Source organism: Notolabrus celidotus, chromosome 18 (assembly GCF_009762535.1).
Source record: "Notolabrus celidotus isolate fNotCel1 chromosome 18, fNotCel1.pri, whole genome shotgun sequence".
NCBI lineage: Eukaryota > Metazoa > Chordata > Actinopteri > Labriformes > Labridae > Notolabrus > Notolabrus celidotus.
The window spans coordinates 14,514,137-14,532,417 of NC_048289.1; the positions used below are offsets into that span (position 1 = coordinate 14,514,137).

Genomic DNA, 18,281 nt, shown 5'->3' on the forward strand with positions numbered 1-18,281 from the left:
TCAATCGTGGTCTGACACCTACCCCCTCTGAGTTGTTTAAGGCATTAAAAATGACAACAGAGAAGGTATCAGTGTTGTTGTTTATGGTTTTGTTTGCTTTTGAAGGTCATACAGAGGCATCAGTGTTGCATTCAGTCTGTTTCTCAGCTGGTGAAAAACTCCTCATAGTGCCTTTAACTCAAGTAATAATTTGACGGAACAACTTTCACTTGTATTGGAGTAATATTTGACCTGGAGGATCTATACTTTGACTTAAGTAATGAAGCTGTGTACTTTTGTCCACCACTGGTTATAAGGGCTAATCAACGTTGGTAATTATTAAAATGCAATAATGTGGGCCATATTAGAATCTAACCTTATTCTAAGTTAAAGGTTGGTGGTTTGTGATCATGCCATGAAAAGTTTCTGTGTTGTACAGTCGTATGGTTCAAGTATTTGTCGCTCCTCTGAAGGCAGGAATGATTTGGGGGTTGACAGACCTTTCTAGAAGGAAAGGCACAGGTGCTATATCCAGCACCGGCAGCCCCCTCGCAGACTGCTCAGATGACAAACCGCACGAGCAGCCAGACACACTGAACCAGCGAGTGAGATTTAAAAATGGCAGACACTGACAGGTAAGACAGTTTTGGCCAAATTAATATAAATTTTACCTTAAACTTTCATTTTGATTTATTTTGAAGCGCATGTCTGAAGTTACCTAACGTCAACATCACTCCACATGTCGCCACGCGCAGGGACAGAGGTGCCTCGTGCTCGTTATTAATGACAGCTCGATATCTGAATGGCATTTTCAGATGCTAGTATGCCGACACAGCGTGTTTCATACTTCAGGTCCCTGCTGTTTCCTGGGCTCTTCTGTCTGGGTTGTCACTAAGCTTCAGACAGGTTTTCTACAACATTTTACACTCATTAAGAATCTCCTGGTTCAACCCTTCCACACCCCCTCACACTGTAACAGATGGCACTGTCTAAGAATAGGTCTCTGCCTCCTTTTGGCCGAGCTCTTTCTTGAAAATAAACCATGACTTAGTTAGAGTGGTGGACAGTAACAAAGTAAATTTACTTGAGTACTGTACTTAAGTACATGTTTTGAGTATCTGTAATTTACTTGAGTATTATTTTTTGAGGAAACTTATTACTTTTACTCCACTACATTTCTATCAATGCTCTAGTCTAGTTACTCACTACTTTTGAAGTCAGCTCATGAATTTCCTTCTCTTTTCTGAAATCTGATCCCTAAGACAGAAAAATGTGTTTGTGTAGTTCTGTTTGTCTCAGTGGTTTAGTCATACCTGTATATCTTGTGTCTCCACGTTTGAACATGGAGCAAACACAGAGCAAATTTCACTCAGATCAGGCAGTTCATTTAGAGGTGGTAATGATGGCTATAATTCTCCACCTGAGCACCCATGGTCATATCTTCAGCCCCTGTTAGAGGTTTTTGAAATGAAGAATGATACGTATCATTTGAAATGTTCTCCCTGTTTCCCCACTCTGCTTGTACACCCAAAAATTCACAGTCCAACCTGAGAAAGCGTGTTGAACATTTGTTTAATTCCAGATGAACATTTCAAACTAAGTTGTCTGTGCTTGGAGTAACATAGTTGCTGTTTTTATTCCATCATAGTTTTTAGAGATTTCAAGTAATGGTTTCTAAATAAACATAATGTAACAGAATGTACTCCTATGTATTCTTGACTGCACTCATGCTTTGTGAAAATAAAACGTTTTGAGATTTTTAAAAAACTTTGAATACTTAAGTATTTTTAAAATCAGGTACTTCAGTACTTTAACTCAAGTAATAATTTGACAGCACAACTTTCACTTTTATTGCAGTAATAATGAACAGGAGGATCTATACTTTGACTTAAGTAATGAAGCTGTGTACTTTGTCCACCACTGTAACTGTATTATGTTAAATTGTGTTTTTTTCAATTACATAATGAGTAACTGGTCAATAATGACAGCATGTCTATTCTAATATGCTAAAGTTGTTTAATTTGTCTCTGCAGATCTGCTGTAGAAACCAAGGGTAAACCCATGGCCTTCCGCTCTCAAAAAGAGATGTTTGAGAAGATGGAGGATTCTTTTAAGTATTGCGCATGTTGCCAAAAATGGCCAAAACAGCTGTCAAACCCACAGAGCTTGAAGCGTTGTGCCAGGTAACAAAATCTCTGGTGATATCTGTTTTTTGAAGGTATTCCTTTATTCCTTCAAAGTCAAATCATTTTGCGATCTGTGATCTCTCATTTTTGCCCCACCTTTGCACAGATGTCTACATGTTTATTACTGCTGTAGAGACTGTCAAAAAGGGGACTGGTCCAAACACAAGCAGTTCTGTTCACAGCTGCATCTGGCTGCCATTGACAGAGTGGTGGAATGGCTTTTGATCAAAGGTAAATGTAAAGACAGGTTGTGTTTGAAATATGAAAAATTAAGGAGCAACAATATAATAAAGGATGATTACCAAAAGTTATGACCTATCTCTAGCTCTACTTTGAATTACCTATTGGTCTATTCTGTCTTCTGTTAACAGGAGACCTTCCATTTGCCACAGAAAAGTGGCCAAAGCCTCAGTCAGAGGTCAAAGGTTGGGATGATTGGCTCGCAATGCAGGGAGATCTCACCCCTCATCTCACTCCTGTTTTAAATGGAGCAAACATGAAAGAATTGTGGATTAATGCTGGCAGACCTCAGCCGGACAACAAGGACCTGAAGCCGTCTCTATGGAGAGTCTGCAGTGATTTCTTCTCCAGACCGCTCACCATAGCCTGGGGGATGAGGATTTTCGGCCTGAACCCTTTCTCCAAACCTCTCACCGTCCACCTGGTGGGAGCAGGTCAGAGTGAAACTTTAGCAGCCAGACTCACAGACTATGATGAGCTCAACAAAATGTTCCCTGAACATCAAGGTATTGAGATCGTCATGGTGGGACCAGAGGTAGTGGACGGTCCCATCATGAGGCCACCTCTCAGGGCGTTTGGCCCCAAGCAGAGAGTCTACATCAGCGCCTACAAGGGCCTCTATCATGAGTTCTGGGAGGAGCTGGTGGAGAAAGAGGAGGCAGCCAAGCCGGACCTGGTGGTTGGATTTCATCCTGGTGGGATTTTATTCTTAGTCTGAAATCTAAATTTCAGTGCTGTGTGCTTCATATTGAACTAATTTCCTTTTGTTTTCCTTTACATTTTTTGTGCAAAGGATTTGATGCCAGTCAGGGATTGGACCAGGGGTGGCTTCCAACACTTCTGCTGCTCAGGGATTACGAGATCCCCTCCATGTTTACTGCTTTAAGGTAAAGAGTAATCACAAACATAGTGGAAGACTTAAAACAGAAAGACTGTGTGAAAGTGTCTTGAGTACATCCACTTCCTTTGTATGGTGATGCTTTGGTACTTTATATCTAAGATATGATAAGTGTAACAAGTGCTGATGCCTGTTATCATCCTTTACAGTGAGACAGAGATGACGTACTCCCTGCAGATCCTGCTGGAGTTGGAGATGGACTTAAAGGGAAGTGGAGCCAACCCTTTTGCCTCGCTGAAACCAGAAGTAGAGAGTCTGAACAAGCCTCTCCTCTTTAGCAACTCCCACTACTTCTGTTTTCAGGGTCTGCTGGAGACCGTGGAGTTTGAGGAGCCAGAGGAGGCCTGAGGGAGCTGAGTGCTGAGAGACATCTGGGACTTTGGACTATGAAGTATTGTTTTATGTGCCTGATTTTTCACCTGTAAAATCCTTTAAAAAATTTAAATAGTGCGTGTTTACATATTTGTGCTATCATTGAATGTTACTATTGTTTTATTCTGCTAGCTGCTACGAGTGTTTGCTTTGACATTTGCCTTCACTATCTCATCTTCTTGGTGTGTAACTGCCAGAGTGTGACATTTGAATATACTTTCTATGAACTATTATAGTGATAGTACAGAGGCTATAAAACTTTACAGAAATATTCAACTGTCTTCCAATTATAAGTCTTCAATAAAAATGTTAGTCAAATACACAGATAAATTGCCCCCTTTGCTCACACACATCTTTGTCTCTTTTTATTTTAAAAACTTGTATTTCAAAATAATTTAACATTTCAGCTGTTTTGATTTGACAACAAATGTACCAAAAATGGTTTTACATTTACACAACTTTGTATTCAAAACTCCTTAAAGTTAAGTTTGTTAAGTAATGTGACACATGAGACAACTTTGATATGTATTATTTAATTTTTCTCTTAAATAAACCAAAATATTTTTCTCACGAAAATGGTACATCTGCAGAAACTGCAAGATATTACACAATCCAATCCATGTTTTCATTTCTATATCTTAGTAAAACTCTAGCGAGATTTAAAGGCTAAAACCAGGTCCGCTATGTAAAAAACAAGATTGACAAGGGCTCCAATGGTAACAGTGTTTACATCTGTAAATGAACACTTGATACAGGTGTAAAGATTGTACCCCGAGCGTCTGTACCCAAAGGTGGCCCAAAGAATGACAGCAAGCAGATATAACAACACAGCAACAATGTTAAAAACAAGTTCCAGTATGTTGAGCCCAAATGACAGGAGACACTGCAGCAGCTTGAGAAGGTTAAGAACTATGATGACAACAGTGACCAGGAGGCAAACTGCAAACACAATCATGCTGCAGATCATCCCAACAGGACGATAAAACCATTCAGCAGTTACAAAGTGATCAGCGGCAGCAGTGAGAATAATACAAGCTACAAATGCCTCTGTTGTTCGGAGTCCTCCTCTCAGATTGGATAAATACCCAGCTGGAAACTTCTTTTTCTGCATCACAGCATCAATCAGGAAGACAACAGTTGCAACCATGGAGAGGATGAAACACAGGATGCTGACAATGCAGGAGAGGCACACGAAGACAGCTGCAAAGATCACCGTGGCTGAGATGATCATCACAGCACACAGGGAGGTCAGCCCGCAGGTCAGGTCGGCCCAGTTTGGGAGGAAGGCGGCCAGCAGGATGTGCCACATCCTGGATTCCACCACAGTTAGGACCAGGGGAACGATGAGGCAGAAAACCCAGACAAACTCACACCAGACGCCCCAGGGACTCACCATCCTGCCTCTGAAGAGGACGATGATGAACGATAGAGCGCTGAAGATGATTTCCAGAAGGCGCAGAATGCCCTGGAAGCCTTTGAATGGGCCACACATGATGTCCAAAATAGAAATCCCAGGACTTTCAAACAAATATTAGGACATAAAAGTCTCTGCATTCATACCTGTTCTCTGCCAGGTGGACTGCACTTGGTGCTTCTGATAGAGTAACTGTTAATTCCTTTAACCATAAATTAATAAAGCCTCCTCCTTTATGACCGGGCATGTTTACACAGCTCTTATTCAAATGACCTGTATCATGAATGGACTCCCAGACGGAGCAGTGTAAATATCTGAGATGGAGGGAGGCTTTCCTGACCTTAGAGTTTTAAGAGCTTCAAATGACAAATGTTACTTTTTAAATTTTACATGTTAATTCATTTTCAAACTCAAAACTGAATGGCAAATATTTTTTATCTGCTCCAATGTAGAACGAGACATGTATTGCTCCTTTTCCCCCCTCTTTTACACATAGACACACACACTCTCTAACAAACACACATTGCATCTGGTTAGCCTTATTCATACAAACACAAAACTTGATCTGTGTGGGCTGCATATGCAAACAGCAATAGCCTTTTTTTCCACCCTAATTTTTCAATGACTTTTTCCTGCAAGCACTTGAGATGTTTATATCATGTGATTTGTGCACTACCTTTGCAACTTTTGTACACGTAACAAAACTGCTTCTTCCTCTTTTCTGCTCACCAGCATGTTATTTTCATCTCAATCTTTGATACTCTGAAACTTCCAATTTTATGTTGCACTGAAATAAAGGCTTGAAATGATAAATGGTGTGCCCCAAGGTTCTTTCTTGGGGCCGCTTTTATTTACAATTCCACATTATTGGTTATGTAGGGGCCATAATGTTGATTTTCATGTCTTATTTGTTGATAATGGTTATTTCATTTTATGGTTTACTTCATTTCCGGTTTTGGGTTCATGGGTGTGGTTTACCTTTATCTAACTGTTCAGTTGGTTGGCGGGAGGCCATCAAAGAGGGTGAGTGTGGTTGAATATTTTTTTGTTGACCGCCACCGTCATGGTCATTATTATCTTTTATTTAGATCTTTTTGGTATTGAATTACTTTGAGTGTTTTGTTAATAAATAGAAAAACTTTCCTTGGATCTTGATTTTGATTTATGGCAAGAGACATCACAAACACAAGCTCACTTAGCCTCTATGGCACCTTTCAATCTTAGCCGCTTCAGGTTATAACGTTCCAAATTAAGGTGTCATTTATACACGTCACAGTTTCAGGCTCTTTGTTACTTACATGATGCTTTTAATACTATAGAATTCTTGCGCTGAAAATTAACTTAAATCCTGATAAACAAAACCCATGATGTAACTCCAAGACAAAGCCACTGAACCTGCCATTTATTATTATGTCTCAAGGTGACTCCATTGAGTCTGTATCTTCTGATAAATACCAGGGATTATTTATGGATAATTTGCTGTCTTATAAGTTATGTTTTTGGGGCTTTTACACCTTTATTTTAGAGGAGAGGACAGAGGATAGAGCAAGAAACAGGGAGAGGTTGGGGGAGTGACATAAGGGCAGCAGGCCGCAGGCTGGCATTGAACCCCAGCCACTTGCAATATGGGTGCGCAACTTACTCTAACTATTAGGCTAAATCCAAAGCCATTCTCAATATATTTCAAACCAGATTTGCAAATTGGAATATATCAGAACTGACTAATAATAAATACCCTTGTAAAGCTGAAATCTTTATTGCTTTTATTACAGAAAAAAGTGCTCCAATTTGACCACTTGTTGTGTTCTGTGTTCAGGCTGGTAAGTAGGAATCCTAGTTGCTGGTAAATATTTTTCTCAGTTCCAGGTGAGGAAATACGAAATGTAAATAAATAATAATAATAATCTGTAAGGTGTAATCTGACCTAAAGTACAAGCAGTTATCTAAAGGTGCAGTACAATGAAAAAATCATTACAAAAAAGACGCAATTACATTTATGTGCGCTTAAATCCACAGATGCCGAGCAGGGTGAAAATGAGATCCAGTGTGAAAAGGATGAGATTGACATAGGTGAAAAAAGCGACCATGAACTGAATGGCCCAGATACAGAAGCTGGGTGGGCAGTCATGGGGGCGAGGATTGTTCTTGAACATAAAAATGGGATACATAATGGCTGCAAATATATATAGTATGACAGAAATCACCAGAAATATGAAGACAAATCTGTCAAGGTTAAAGGGCAAACAGTTCTTCAGCTTCTTGAGGATGTTGGTGGCGATGATTAAAGGCAGGATAGGGAAAGGAATGGCATATGCTATCACACACAATATCAGAACAGTTTGGTCTCTGTAACCTGACAGTGAAATGAAAATCATGCAGCTCACAAAGGCCTCCAGAACCTTACAGAACCCAGGCAGAGCAGCCAGGTAGCTCCCCTTCTTCTTGTCCAAGAATTTGTCTTTCACCACTTCTAGGACATACAAAATGCCACACACAATTGCAAACACGCTCACTATCAGGCCGTACAGGCATTTGAGGCAGGCGTAGAAGTTGGCGTAGAAAATGGCAACAGAGACAGTCATGAGAGAAGAAGACATTGCCATCCCTGTGGTGAAGTCAGCCCAGTCCATGCAAAACATATTGAGGATGATATCCAGCTTGAACATCTCGATGATAGTGATGATGAGGGTCATGATGGGGCAGAAGGCCCAGGCAAACATGGCATAGTTCCAGTAGGTGTGGCTGCTCCCTCCTCGGAAGAGACCCAGGATGAAGGTGACCAGACACAGGAGGATCTGACACATGTGCAGCCCACCTCGGCCGGACAGCAGGGTGGAAGGGGTGAACACCGCCCTTGATAAGGTGTCCTTCACATCATCAATAACCCCCATCTCTTGAAATAAAGTCAGCAGTTGAAAAAGTTAGTATTTCCCTCCAGATGGCTGCTAGAAACTGCTGGATGAGTGTTTGATGTGGGTTGAGTTGCTCGTATGCACTTGTACTCCACTTTTCATGCAGTCTTTCTGTTTTGCATATCATTCATAGCATCAGCCGTGTGTGGTGATAAAACTCTGCAGCAGCAGATATGGAACAACCAAAATGCTGTACTTGCAATGCATCACTGAGTTAAGACATTATCATTCTTGGTTTTAGCTTTCTTTTTCACAGCTAAGTTACATCAATAGGTCTCTGTTATTTGAACTGTATAACTAAAATGATTTCCTCTGCTGCTCCTGAGATCTGGAGGTGTCGCATTAGCAAAAAAGATGAAGAAGATCAGTGGGGGGTAGTACTTTTCAAAGGTCCTGGGACTTTCGGTTGAACATTACGGTGTTTGTGGAGTTTACACAGTTGTTGAATCACAGAGGGAGTTCCTTGGAATGCATACTAGTTTAGTTTTTTTATTAAGATTTCAAAATATTATTTAATTAAATTTTTTTTCTCCTAACATCATTGTCAGCCCGCAGTCGAAACGCAGACAACAATGGGGGCACAGGAACCTTTTAGTTCCAGGGAAAGTAGTTCTGGGGCCTAAAAGACCCCGGAACTCTTGGACGAAATGCACCTTTATACCAACATCCAGGGTTCCCACACATGCACTACTTGTAAATGTAACATACCTACCACACGTACACCAAGCTAAACCTACACCTATAGATTCACCTCAACGTACACCTACACCTTCATCTACACTTACACGTACCTTCACACAAGTACACGAGATCCGTCATAATAGATAAACCAGGGACAAACTGTTCAGCTTTACTGCGTTTTGGATTGTTTCTGTTTGCCACAAGAGGGCAGCAGAGAGTATTCTGGTTGAGACCTTTTATTTACAGTCTATGGTTGAGGCCTACACATACCATGCCTTATGGTATGAACCATAGGTATGAACTCTACAGTGTTTCCTCACAGGTAGCCCAAATTATCTTGATAAAAAGTTTAGTAGTTATTAGGTTTGAGGTAGATCAACAGTTTTTTAAAGAAGGACTGCCCGAGGGGCAAGGAGACCCAAACTCCTACGTGTTCACACGTATAGTGTTCTTGACACTGCTTTATGTTTCCCCTTTCTTTTTGTCCGAATTTGATAAACATTAATTTAATATACACTTTTTATTGCAGAATATTCTTCCAGTCGAAACTATTCCATTCAGGCTGCGGGCAGTTTGTTCTGCTGGCGCTTGTTTCCGGGGAAGGTAAATAGAAAGCACAAAGAGGAAGTTGTTGTCAAGTATCAGTAGTGACTGCCAGCATCACATTACAAATATGTCTTTACTTTTCTCCTTTACAGTCGGAGACATTTCATATTAACTCTGGAGGAAGCTGTCGCCTTGTTGGAGCTATATTTGGTCGTAATGATAATTTCATTTTCTTGGGCCATTTATTTTATATTCGTGTCGAAGCCGTTGTTTGGGAAAAACTAGCTAGCGTTAGCAATGGCTCGATGACACAGATAGCTCTTCAGAAGAGGAGTTTGACTGAGTGAGACTAAGCGTTTCGCTCCTGTACAGGAGCAGAGAGGCCAGATGGATTTCTCTAAGTTCCTGGACGATGACTTTGACGTGAAGGACTGGGTGAATGGAGCCTTTAAGGTGGTGCAGAAGGACGCGCCGGGGAAGGCGGACACACACGCAGCGACTCTGGTGATGAAGCTACAGCTGTTCATCCAGGAAGTCAATAATGCCATTGAGGGTGGGTAGATAAACTGAGTTAGGGCACTCGCACCAAGTGAACAGTGAGTGGTTGTGCTACTTTCTGCTGCCAAAGACTGTTTACTCTTGCTGTCATTCAAGTTCACGATGCCAACCTAGCCAAATCTTACACAGCTCCATAAAACAGTTCTGTTATAATCCATACCTCTTGACTTTAGTGTGTGCTATTTACAGCAATATGTGATTTACAGTTTCTTTCAGTCGCTTTGGTACATTTCTCAGATCAGAATTGAAATTCTCAAAACTACTTGTTCAATCTTCACATCATTGCGTCACTTGTGCACATCAAAAAAGTTGCAGTCAAGTTGCAAATGCTTTGGTACATCCATGCGAATGATTATGTACAATTCTCTGCTGATTCCTACATTATCAATTGCTTATGTCATGTTGAACAAAATGTATTATAATGGGTCTCTGTTGAATAGTCTCACCCTCCACAACATTTAGGCATTAGTTCATCGTATAAGTCTTCACATGCAGAATGTTTGAACATGTTGTCAGAATATGTCAGTCATATTTCTGTTCCAAAGCGACTGAGAAAAACTGTAAATCTCTGTCCACTCAGTGACGGTACCCTTGAATAATAGAAACAATTTGAGAGCAACTACAACCCCAGTTCCAATATTGTTGGGAAGCTGTGCTTAATGTCAATAAAAACTGAATTTGATAGTATGCAAATTGCTTGAAGATTTCTGGAACAAATTCTGGAACAGAATCATTTTTTCAAAGTTGATGTCAGCAAAATATTTCAAAAGCCATACCAAATACAACTGTGTAATAATCACTACTGGTAATTATCTGAAATATGATGTTACAAACCTCATACTTCTTATGTCATGTTGTTGGTTTACTTACAAATGCTTTTTTTTTGTGTACAGAGACAAGTAATCAGGCCCTCCAAAACATGCCCAGAGTGCTGCGAGATGTGGAGGCTCTAAAACAGGAGGCGTCCTTCCTCAAGGATCAGATGGTTCTGTCGAAAGAGGACATCAAGAAGTTTGAGCAAGACACAGTGCAGTCTATGCAGGTTTATATGTTATCACTACGTACATAGCATATGCATACTTTAATGTAATGCTAAGAGATTGGTATGACTTTTATACGACTTTCCTCAGGTCCTGGTGGAGATTGATAAGGTGAAGGGCCGCATGCAGGTGGCTGCTGATGCTCTGCAGGAGGCGGACAAATGGACAACACTGAGTGCAGACATTGAGGAGACCTTCAAAACACAGGTAGGGAGGAAAATATATTGCCACAGGAATTGGCTCAAGCTTTCACTCTCACTTCCTCAAGGCAGCTGATGTAAACTGGGTATTTTCACATCAACCCTGAATATGTTCTTGTTTTTCTCCAGGACCTTGCTGTCATTTCCTCCAAGCTGACCAGCATGCAGAACAGCCTGGCCATGCTGGTGGACACACCTGACTACTCTGAAAAGTGTGTCCACCTAGAGGCTCTGAAAAACAGACTGGAGGCTCTGGCCAGCCCACAAATAGTGGCCACCTTTAATTCCATGTCTATAGGTATCAAGCTGTGAAGCTCAAGCTTTCACCTCTCAAACATCAGTTCTTTATTTACTGTGTTTCACTCCTAGGGTTCACATATTATCCTCTGGTCACATGTTTTTTTTCTCTCCAGACCAAGCCAAGCTGTTTGTTAAAGTCTTCACAGAGATAGATAGAATGCCACAACTCCTCGCCTACTACTACAAATGTCATAAGGTAAGTGCTACAAGCCTTGACCTGACTGTAATAAGTATTTAATAGATGAACCATTAAAGAATCATATTGTCCCAATATCGTTACATGTGAGGTGTAGTGATTCTTGGGTTAATTAATGACTGAATGTCTGTTTTGTGCATCTTCAGGGTCAGTTGGTGAGCATGTGGCAGGATCTCTCTCAGAGCGAGCTCAGTTTAAACCAGCAGCTATCTGAATTCTACGATACCCTGCTCTCATCATGGCATGCCCAACTGCAATGGAGCAGCCAGGTGAGACCCTCCCAACACACTACACATGCTACTGTACAAATATCATGAAAACCTGGTCTTCAGTGGCAAGTTCAAGCTATTCTAACACTATGTCTGAGAAGTTGTCGGTCAAAAAAAGTAGTTCCTTTATTAAACCTTAATCTTTGTTTTCTGACATTGAACAGGTCTTTAAGAATCCGCACGAGGTGGTGACAGTTCTGCTGATCCAAACTCTCGGCGCCATGGTCCCCTCCATCCCTGTGTGCCTGAGTGCGGCCGTGGAGCGGGCAGCCCAGGAGCAGCGCCTGGACACCCTGCTCGAGCTTCATAACACCGCATCTACGTTTGGACACAGTCTAGAGGCTGCCATGCTGCCACACCTAGGTCAGTCGATGAACAAGAACTGTGTTAACACTACATTTAGAGCCGCCCAGGAGTTTGGTCCTAATGTTGTGTGATGTGTTTCCTCCCCAAGGTGACAATAATCTGCTGAAGGTGACTGAGCTGGTTTGTGCGCTGTATGACCCCTACAAGCCGTATCAGCTACAGTATGGAGACCTGGAGGAGGCTCACCTGCTTATACAGATCAGTGCTGTACCTCTGGTTAGAACACACACACTCTTACACACATGTAATAGCAGATTAATTAAAACCTTGCCACGCCTGTTCTTTTTGACCCTCTATTTTTGCCCTTCTCTGTGGGGTTCTGCTCTCTTTAGGAACACGGGGAGGTCATTGACTGTGTGGAAGAGTTGAGTCACTCTGTTGGGAAGTTGTTTGGCCTGGCAGGCGCTGCTGTGGACCGCTGTGTTAAACTGACAGACGGACTGGCCGTGTGTGGTCTCCTCAAAGCCCTCAAAGCTCTCTTCACGAAGTAAAAATCCTTTATTTTCTCTTTTTCGATCAGTAGAATAACTTGCCCTCTATTAAGCTGGTGTGAATGTTGTTGGAGATGATTTATATTTCAAGAATTAACACTGAGCTCTTTCTAGATATGTGTCGGACTTCTCCACAACACTGCAGTCGATCAGGAAAAAGTGTAAACTAGAGGAAACACCAAGTTCATCTGTTTTCCAAGAGGACTGGACAGCCTTCCAGAACTGTGTCAGGTCAATAACTCTCTTTTACATTTCATCTTTTAAACACAGATAATGGTAAACTATGGCTTCCCCTTAAAAGTTGAAAATTTAGTTAAACTATAGGGGGATTGCCCATAGAGGCAGGCTGCAAACTCTCCAAACCACGTCTAAAATCATCCTCTAGTGTTTTCTAACAAGGGTCGCAACTCTCCTAAACAAGCAGACCCTTTAATGAAAAAGGTAAAAGTGTTCTTTAACAAGCTTTTGCTAATACAGAATGTCAGGGTGGGTTGCAAGATGACCTACCTTTTGCTTTTTTTGTGGGTAATCTAATTGTTTATAAATTGAATAATCTGCAGTAGTAGTTTTATTTAAAGTTATATTTTGGGCCTTTTACACCTTAATTGAGAGAAGAGAGGACATTGGATAGAGCAGGAAACTGGGAGAGAGTGGGAATGAAATGACATGAAACAGGCTGGAATTGAACCCGGGGCCACCTGCTAGTGTTGTAGTCAAGACCACATTAATAAGACATGTCCGAGACCATAGTACACCTAGACCAAGACAAGACCAAGACATTTAGGGATCGAGACCGAGTGAAGACCAAGACCAAGGCAGGGCAAGAACGAGACAAGACCAAGACCAAGACCATATATGTCAATGATAAAATCATTATGGGAGTTAACAAAATAAAAGACTTATTTTTTTTTATTTAAGTTTGCTTTGAATACAATTGACAGCAAAAAAACAAGGTTTGATTTGGTCTTTTTGCCTTTATTTTGACTCCTTAAGTTTAATTTTTTTCTCTTATCACAGTAATGACAGGGACACAGAGTGCATCAGTGGTGGTCTCGACTGGTCTTGATATAAAATACGGAGTCCGAGATCGAGACAAGACCGAGTAAAAATGCTTTTGATTCCGAGACAAGACCGAGACCTGACATAAGCGGCCTCAAGACTAAGACCGGTCTCAAGTACTACAACACTACCGCCTGCTATATGGGCCCACAATTTAACCATTAGGCTTAATCCATGCCCCAATCTGTAGTTTTAAGTTAAAATGTGTTAAAAACATTTCACGGAGGTCTTTCCGCAGGTGCTTCATCAGTTAAAACCCAGCTGCCTTTACTTTGAATACAATTTTCAAGTGTTTACACTTAGTTGAAAAATAACAGTGATGTGCCTTGAAACACTGAGAAAGTAGTTGGCTGGATATGTTAAGGGAAAAGGGAACAAGGCAAGGTGGGGCCAGTTTATTGATGTAGCTCATCGCTCATACACAAACATACCTCAATGTGCTTTACAAAATAAAATAAAACCATGGGAAGGTAAAAACAGCGTACTGAATCCAAAAGAAGATGTAACTATTAAAATACAGATGAAATACTGAGAATATAAAATCATACCAATCCAAAAGAATGTAACAACTTTTAAAGTAACATAGAAGCCAAAGGTATCAAAAGAGATAACAAATGATGTATCAACAAAATGGCGCAATGCCTGCAAGCAATTCAGGCAGGCTACTTGAGCTGCACTGATTTCTCATTGGTCACAAATTTTCACAATCACCTTAAATGAATCCTCCCAATCTATTTGAACTGCAAGACTTCCGGCCTCTGTCTCTCACTGCCCTGCACCAGTGCTGCACTTAAACTCTCAGCCCCATCACCACCCCAGTATCCACCTGCAGGCTCTGACAAAAGGAGTTAAGATATTATCTCACACTCCTCAAATGAATGCATGTAAGATAAATATACAAGGAGTGATGAGGTCGAAGTCCATATACAAACTGCTGCACTACAGTTTTAACTAATACAATGTTACTGAACTTGTACAGTGCAATAAGAGCAAATTAAAACTGCATAGTTGTATAGTTACTAAAAGCTGCTTTACCTCGTTTAGTGACTAATCTGGACTGCACTATCTGACCTGAGTCAACAGATCTATGGTTTCTGTTTGGTTGAAAAATGTTCAAACATAGCTGAACTGTATTCCGGGCCCGTACCGTTGAGTGGCTTGTGAATGAGTAAAAGCACTTTAATATCTTTTTTTAGTGAACAGGAAGTCAGTTCAGAGATTTTAAACCAGGGTCATGTGTGCCGTATTTTTAGTCCTGGTCACAATTCTAGCAGACACATACTGAATGAGTCGCAAGTGTTTGATGATCTTTTTTTTTAGGAAGTCCAGTTAAAAAAACATCACAAGAGTCAACCCTACTTAGAATGACAAACCAGTTGTCCGAACTTCCTGTTGAACAGAAAATCTGACTCATCAGAATCCACTCTGAGTCTCGACTTAACAGTGTTTTGTTGTGTTCTGCAGGATTATTGCCACTTGTGGAGAATTGCTGAGGCAATGTGGAGCTTTTGAGCAGCAGCTCTCAAACAAGTAAGATGATTGTTTGTGCTGTGTAAACTCCCCTTTCGTCCTGAACTATTTATCTCTTTGAAACACACAGTGAACAATACATACCAGCAGATTATAAAGACTTCATTGCGTACACTGAATGTAATCATTCCTTCCCATAGGATTCTAGGCACGGCAGGAAAGTACTTGTCGGACTCGTACAGCCCACGTAGCCTCACAGGCATCCAGGAGGCCAGCTCCACTGAGAGGAAGAGCGCCACCAAGAACCCCTGGCAGGAGTACAACTACCTTCAGAGGGGGAACATGGCTGAGTACAACAGCTTGATGGAGGTCCTTTACTCATTAAAGGTAAGAGGCAGAGCATCCTGTGAATAGAATACAGCTTGTTAAACTTGTTATGAGGTGTTTTTCTTTCAAATAAATATGCAGCTGTTTTCATGCATCTCTCTCCTTCTACAACAGGAGAAGGGCACAGGTAACTCAAACCTGTTAGCCGAGCCCAGAGCAGCTCTGACCAGACTCAACCAGCAGGCCAACCAGCTGGCCTTTGACTCTGTCTTCCTGCAGATCAAGCACCAGCTCGTCCTCGTCTCCAAGATGGAGGTGATTAAGTGTCAAGTTTCCCAGTGATTGGATTTGAAATCCTCTTTGACGCTGTTTGAGTGCACGGCAGAGAGCTTCTGGATCGTCCATGTGCATTTGAGTGTCAGACAGCACTGTGTCTATTTTAATCTCAGCTCTTACTGTTTGATTCAAGCGTTCTTTTTCTGCTCAGAGACAAGAGGAACCTGGTCTTGGAGAGAACTACACAGAGGACCTGCCTACATTCAGCCTGTCTCCGCAAGAATACATCACAAACGTTCGTGAGATTTGGAACAAATCCATTCTAATTCATGATTAGGATGATTAACATGCACACAAAAAATACACAATATATTGCAGTTTTGGTACATTTGTTATATTGATATATTTGAAACAGGATGTCTGTGTTTCAGATAGGACAGTACCTGATGTCTCTGCCCCTCCACTTGGAGCCATTTGTGACTCAGGAGGACCCGGCTCTAGAGATGGCCCTGCATGCTGGAAAGCTGCCTTTTCCTCCTGAGCAAGGTTCTTTCACATTAACCCTGATTTTTTTCTCGATCAAACCCTCCATATAACTTTTTTTTTCTGTTTTGGCTGGTTTCTCTCCACTAATTCATCTTGTGTATTCATTCAATTTGGAAACTTTTCCCTTTCTCATTTTAACCAATATACAACTGTGTGTCTCAACTGTATTCACACGTGAACTAAATTCCTAAATGCCTATGAATTATCCTAAATTGTACTGCGTGGGTGAACGAAAAAATTGCCAAGATTTTTACCCCAACTTGACTGGAATTTTACCTTCATAGTAAAATCTCCACAAGAAATCTGGATGAGGCAAAGTTAAAATGCAGCATGTAAAAGTAAAGAAAATTCACTTCAAGCGAGTGAGACAGGGTGTTGATGTGTATATCATGCAACCAGTTTGCAACAATGCGATCGTCATGCTCTTACTCTTCTGATGGCCAGCATGCTCTGTTTATACATCCACATACAGTACATGTAGTATTGAGATAAGAAAGACAATTGTCAACATAGTGGCAGACTCTGCTTCTCCCGCCATCTTGGATATCTTATATACATTACACAATGTTGCTACAGCCTCCTCCCCACCAAGACCCCCTCCTATCAAAGAGGAAACTCCTCACTGTGAGAGACATGTGTGAATAAGCAACTTTGGAGAAGTTTCTAGGACTTGAGGACCTGTGTCCACGAACAGCATTTTTTTCACTGGCAGAGCACGCAAGGTCAATTTCAGAGCGGTTTGGAGTTTTAGTTTGCAGTTTTGGGTCTCTATGAAATCTGTTGTTTAGTATTATTTAAATGTTCCATAAGCTGTCATCACTGTGCTTATACCAAGAGCTGTTGTAAAGTGACTCACTTTTAAACTTCACCTTCCCTCTCTCTCAGGTGATGACCTTCCGGAACTGGACAACACAGCAGACTACTGGCTGGGCTCCATTGCTCGGGCAACCATGCAGACGTACTGTGACGCCATTCTGCTCATTCCCCAACTTGGCCCTCATTCCACCAAACAGCTGGCCACAGATATCGGTACATAGCAAAAATAATGTTTGGATACATTTTGATGGTAACATAAAACCGACTAAGGCAATTGTGGTAGCCAGTTAAGTTCTCTCCTTGTCTTTCTCCACAGACTACCTGAGTAACGTAATGGATGCCCTGGGCCTGCAGCCATCCCGCACCCTGCAGCACATCGTCACCCTGCTCCGAGCTAAACCAGAAGACTACAGACAGACAGCCAAACTGCTGCCCCGCCGTCTGGCCTCCACCATCGCTGCCCTTCGACTTATCGACTACTAACTTCAACAGAGAAGAAGAAAGATGGACTCTAGGCATAGAGGCTCTCAGAGCAGCGTCCTGGACTCACAGGCAGGTCTGACCCGTTTCCTGGGTCGTCAAAGAGGAATGCGGTAAAACAAGTGAAGGGTTTACAAGTTATAGCTCCTTAAGGTTTAGTTTGGGGCTTCAGCATTTTGGGATTATAGTCCTTTGAGGGATTGAGATAAAAATCAGGGTTGGCATAGACTTTTTTTTTATACTGATTATTGTTGAACTAAGTGTTGCTTTAAATGATGTCTTACCTGTGATAATGCCTTCAAGTCAAGCCAAAAGGTCAATGTTTCTCAACCATAAATCTTTCTCCAGGTTTTAGTTGTTAGAGCATTTGAAGAAGTAACAGAAGGTGCATCTGGGGTCTATTGCGAGCATTTCAAATTTTAACATCTATATATTTGTTGTCATTTGTCATACTAACATAACTCATCTATAACATTAATGTATATGAGGTTATATCTGATTCAGCAGTCGACTTGAAATGTAAAAGTGACGGTTATCACTATCCATCTCCGATGTTGAAGACAAATATGGATAGACTCCATTTCCATATTTTTCAATGCAGTATCTTGAGAATCTGTACATAAAAATTGACAACACCAAAAATGGAGTCCGTTCTGATT

At 41.3% G+C, this 18,281-nt stretch overlaps 3 protein-coding genes across 4 annotated transcripts; 2 read left to right on the forward strand and 1 right to left on the reverse strand.

Annotated features, from left to right (window-relative positions):
- Positions 1-482: 482 nt before the first annotated feature.
- Positions 483-4,123, forward strand: mss51 (MSS51 mitochondrial translational activator). The gene is made up of 6 exons (XM_034708306.1): positions 483-614; positions 2,013-2,162; positions 2,272-2,396; positions 2,537-3,100; positions 3,199-3,292; positions 3,453-4,123. Exons 1-6 carry the CDS (start codon positions 598-600, stop codon positions 3,649-3,651), a joined length of 1,149 nt encoding a protein of 382 aa, XP_034564197.1. The 5' UTR covers positions 483-597; the 3' UTR covers positions 3,652-4,123.
- Positions 4,124-6,832: 2,709 nt separating this feature from the next.
- LOC117829910 (myeloid-associated differentiation marker-like protein 2) lies at positions 6,833-8,875 on the reverse strand. The gene is made up of 2 exons (XM_034707703.1): positions 8,793-8,875; positions 6,833-7,982 (listed from the first exon to the last, which is right to left on the reverse strand). Exons 1-2 carry the CDS (start codon positions 8,818-8,820, stop codon positions 7,084-7,086), a joined length of 927 nt encoding a protein of 308 aa, XP_034563594.1. The 5' UTR covers positions 8,821-8,875; the 3' UTR covers positions 6,833-7,083.
- Positions 8,876-8,886: 11 nt separating this feature from the next.
- Positions 8,887-18,268, forward strand: cog7 (component of oligomeric golgi complex 7). 2 transcript variants are annotated; one of them, XM_034707702.1, is made up of 19 exons: positions 8,887-9,004; positions 9,212-9,285; positions 9,381-9,781; positions 10,680-10,828; positions 10,917-11,033; positions 11,156-11,324; positions 11,440-11,522; positions 11,669-11,791; positions 11,956-12,154; positions 12,246-12,373; positions 12,490-12,644; positions 12,763-12,879; positions 15,172-15,237; positions 15,378-15,564; positions 15,679-15,819; positions 15,992-16,075; positions 16,212-16,326; positions 17,212-17,355; positions 17,459-18,268. In XM_034707702.1, exons 3-19 carry the CDS (start codon positions 9,616-9,618, stop codon positions 17,623-17,625), a joined length of 2,310 nt encoding a protein of 769 aa, XP_034563593.1. In that variant the 5' UTR covers positions 8,887-9,004; positions 9,212-9,285; positions 9,381-9,615; the 3' UTR covers positions 17,626-18,268. The 2 variants fall into 2 exon arrangements, with proteins under 2 accessions (XP_034563593.1, XP_034563591.1); XM_034707700.1 differs by having other exon boundaries at positions 8,926-8,976.
- The last annotated feature ends 13 nt before the right edge of the window (positions 18,269-18,281 follow it).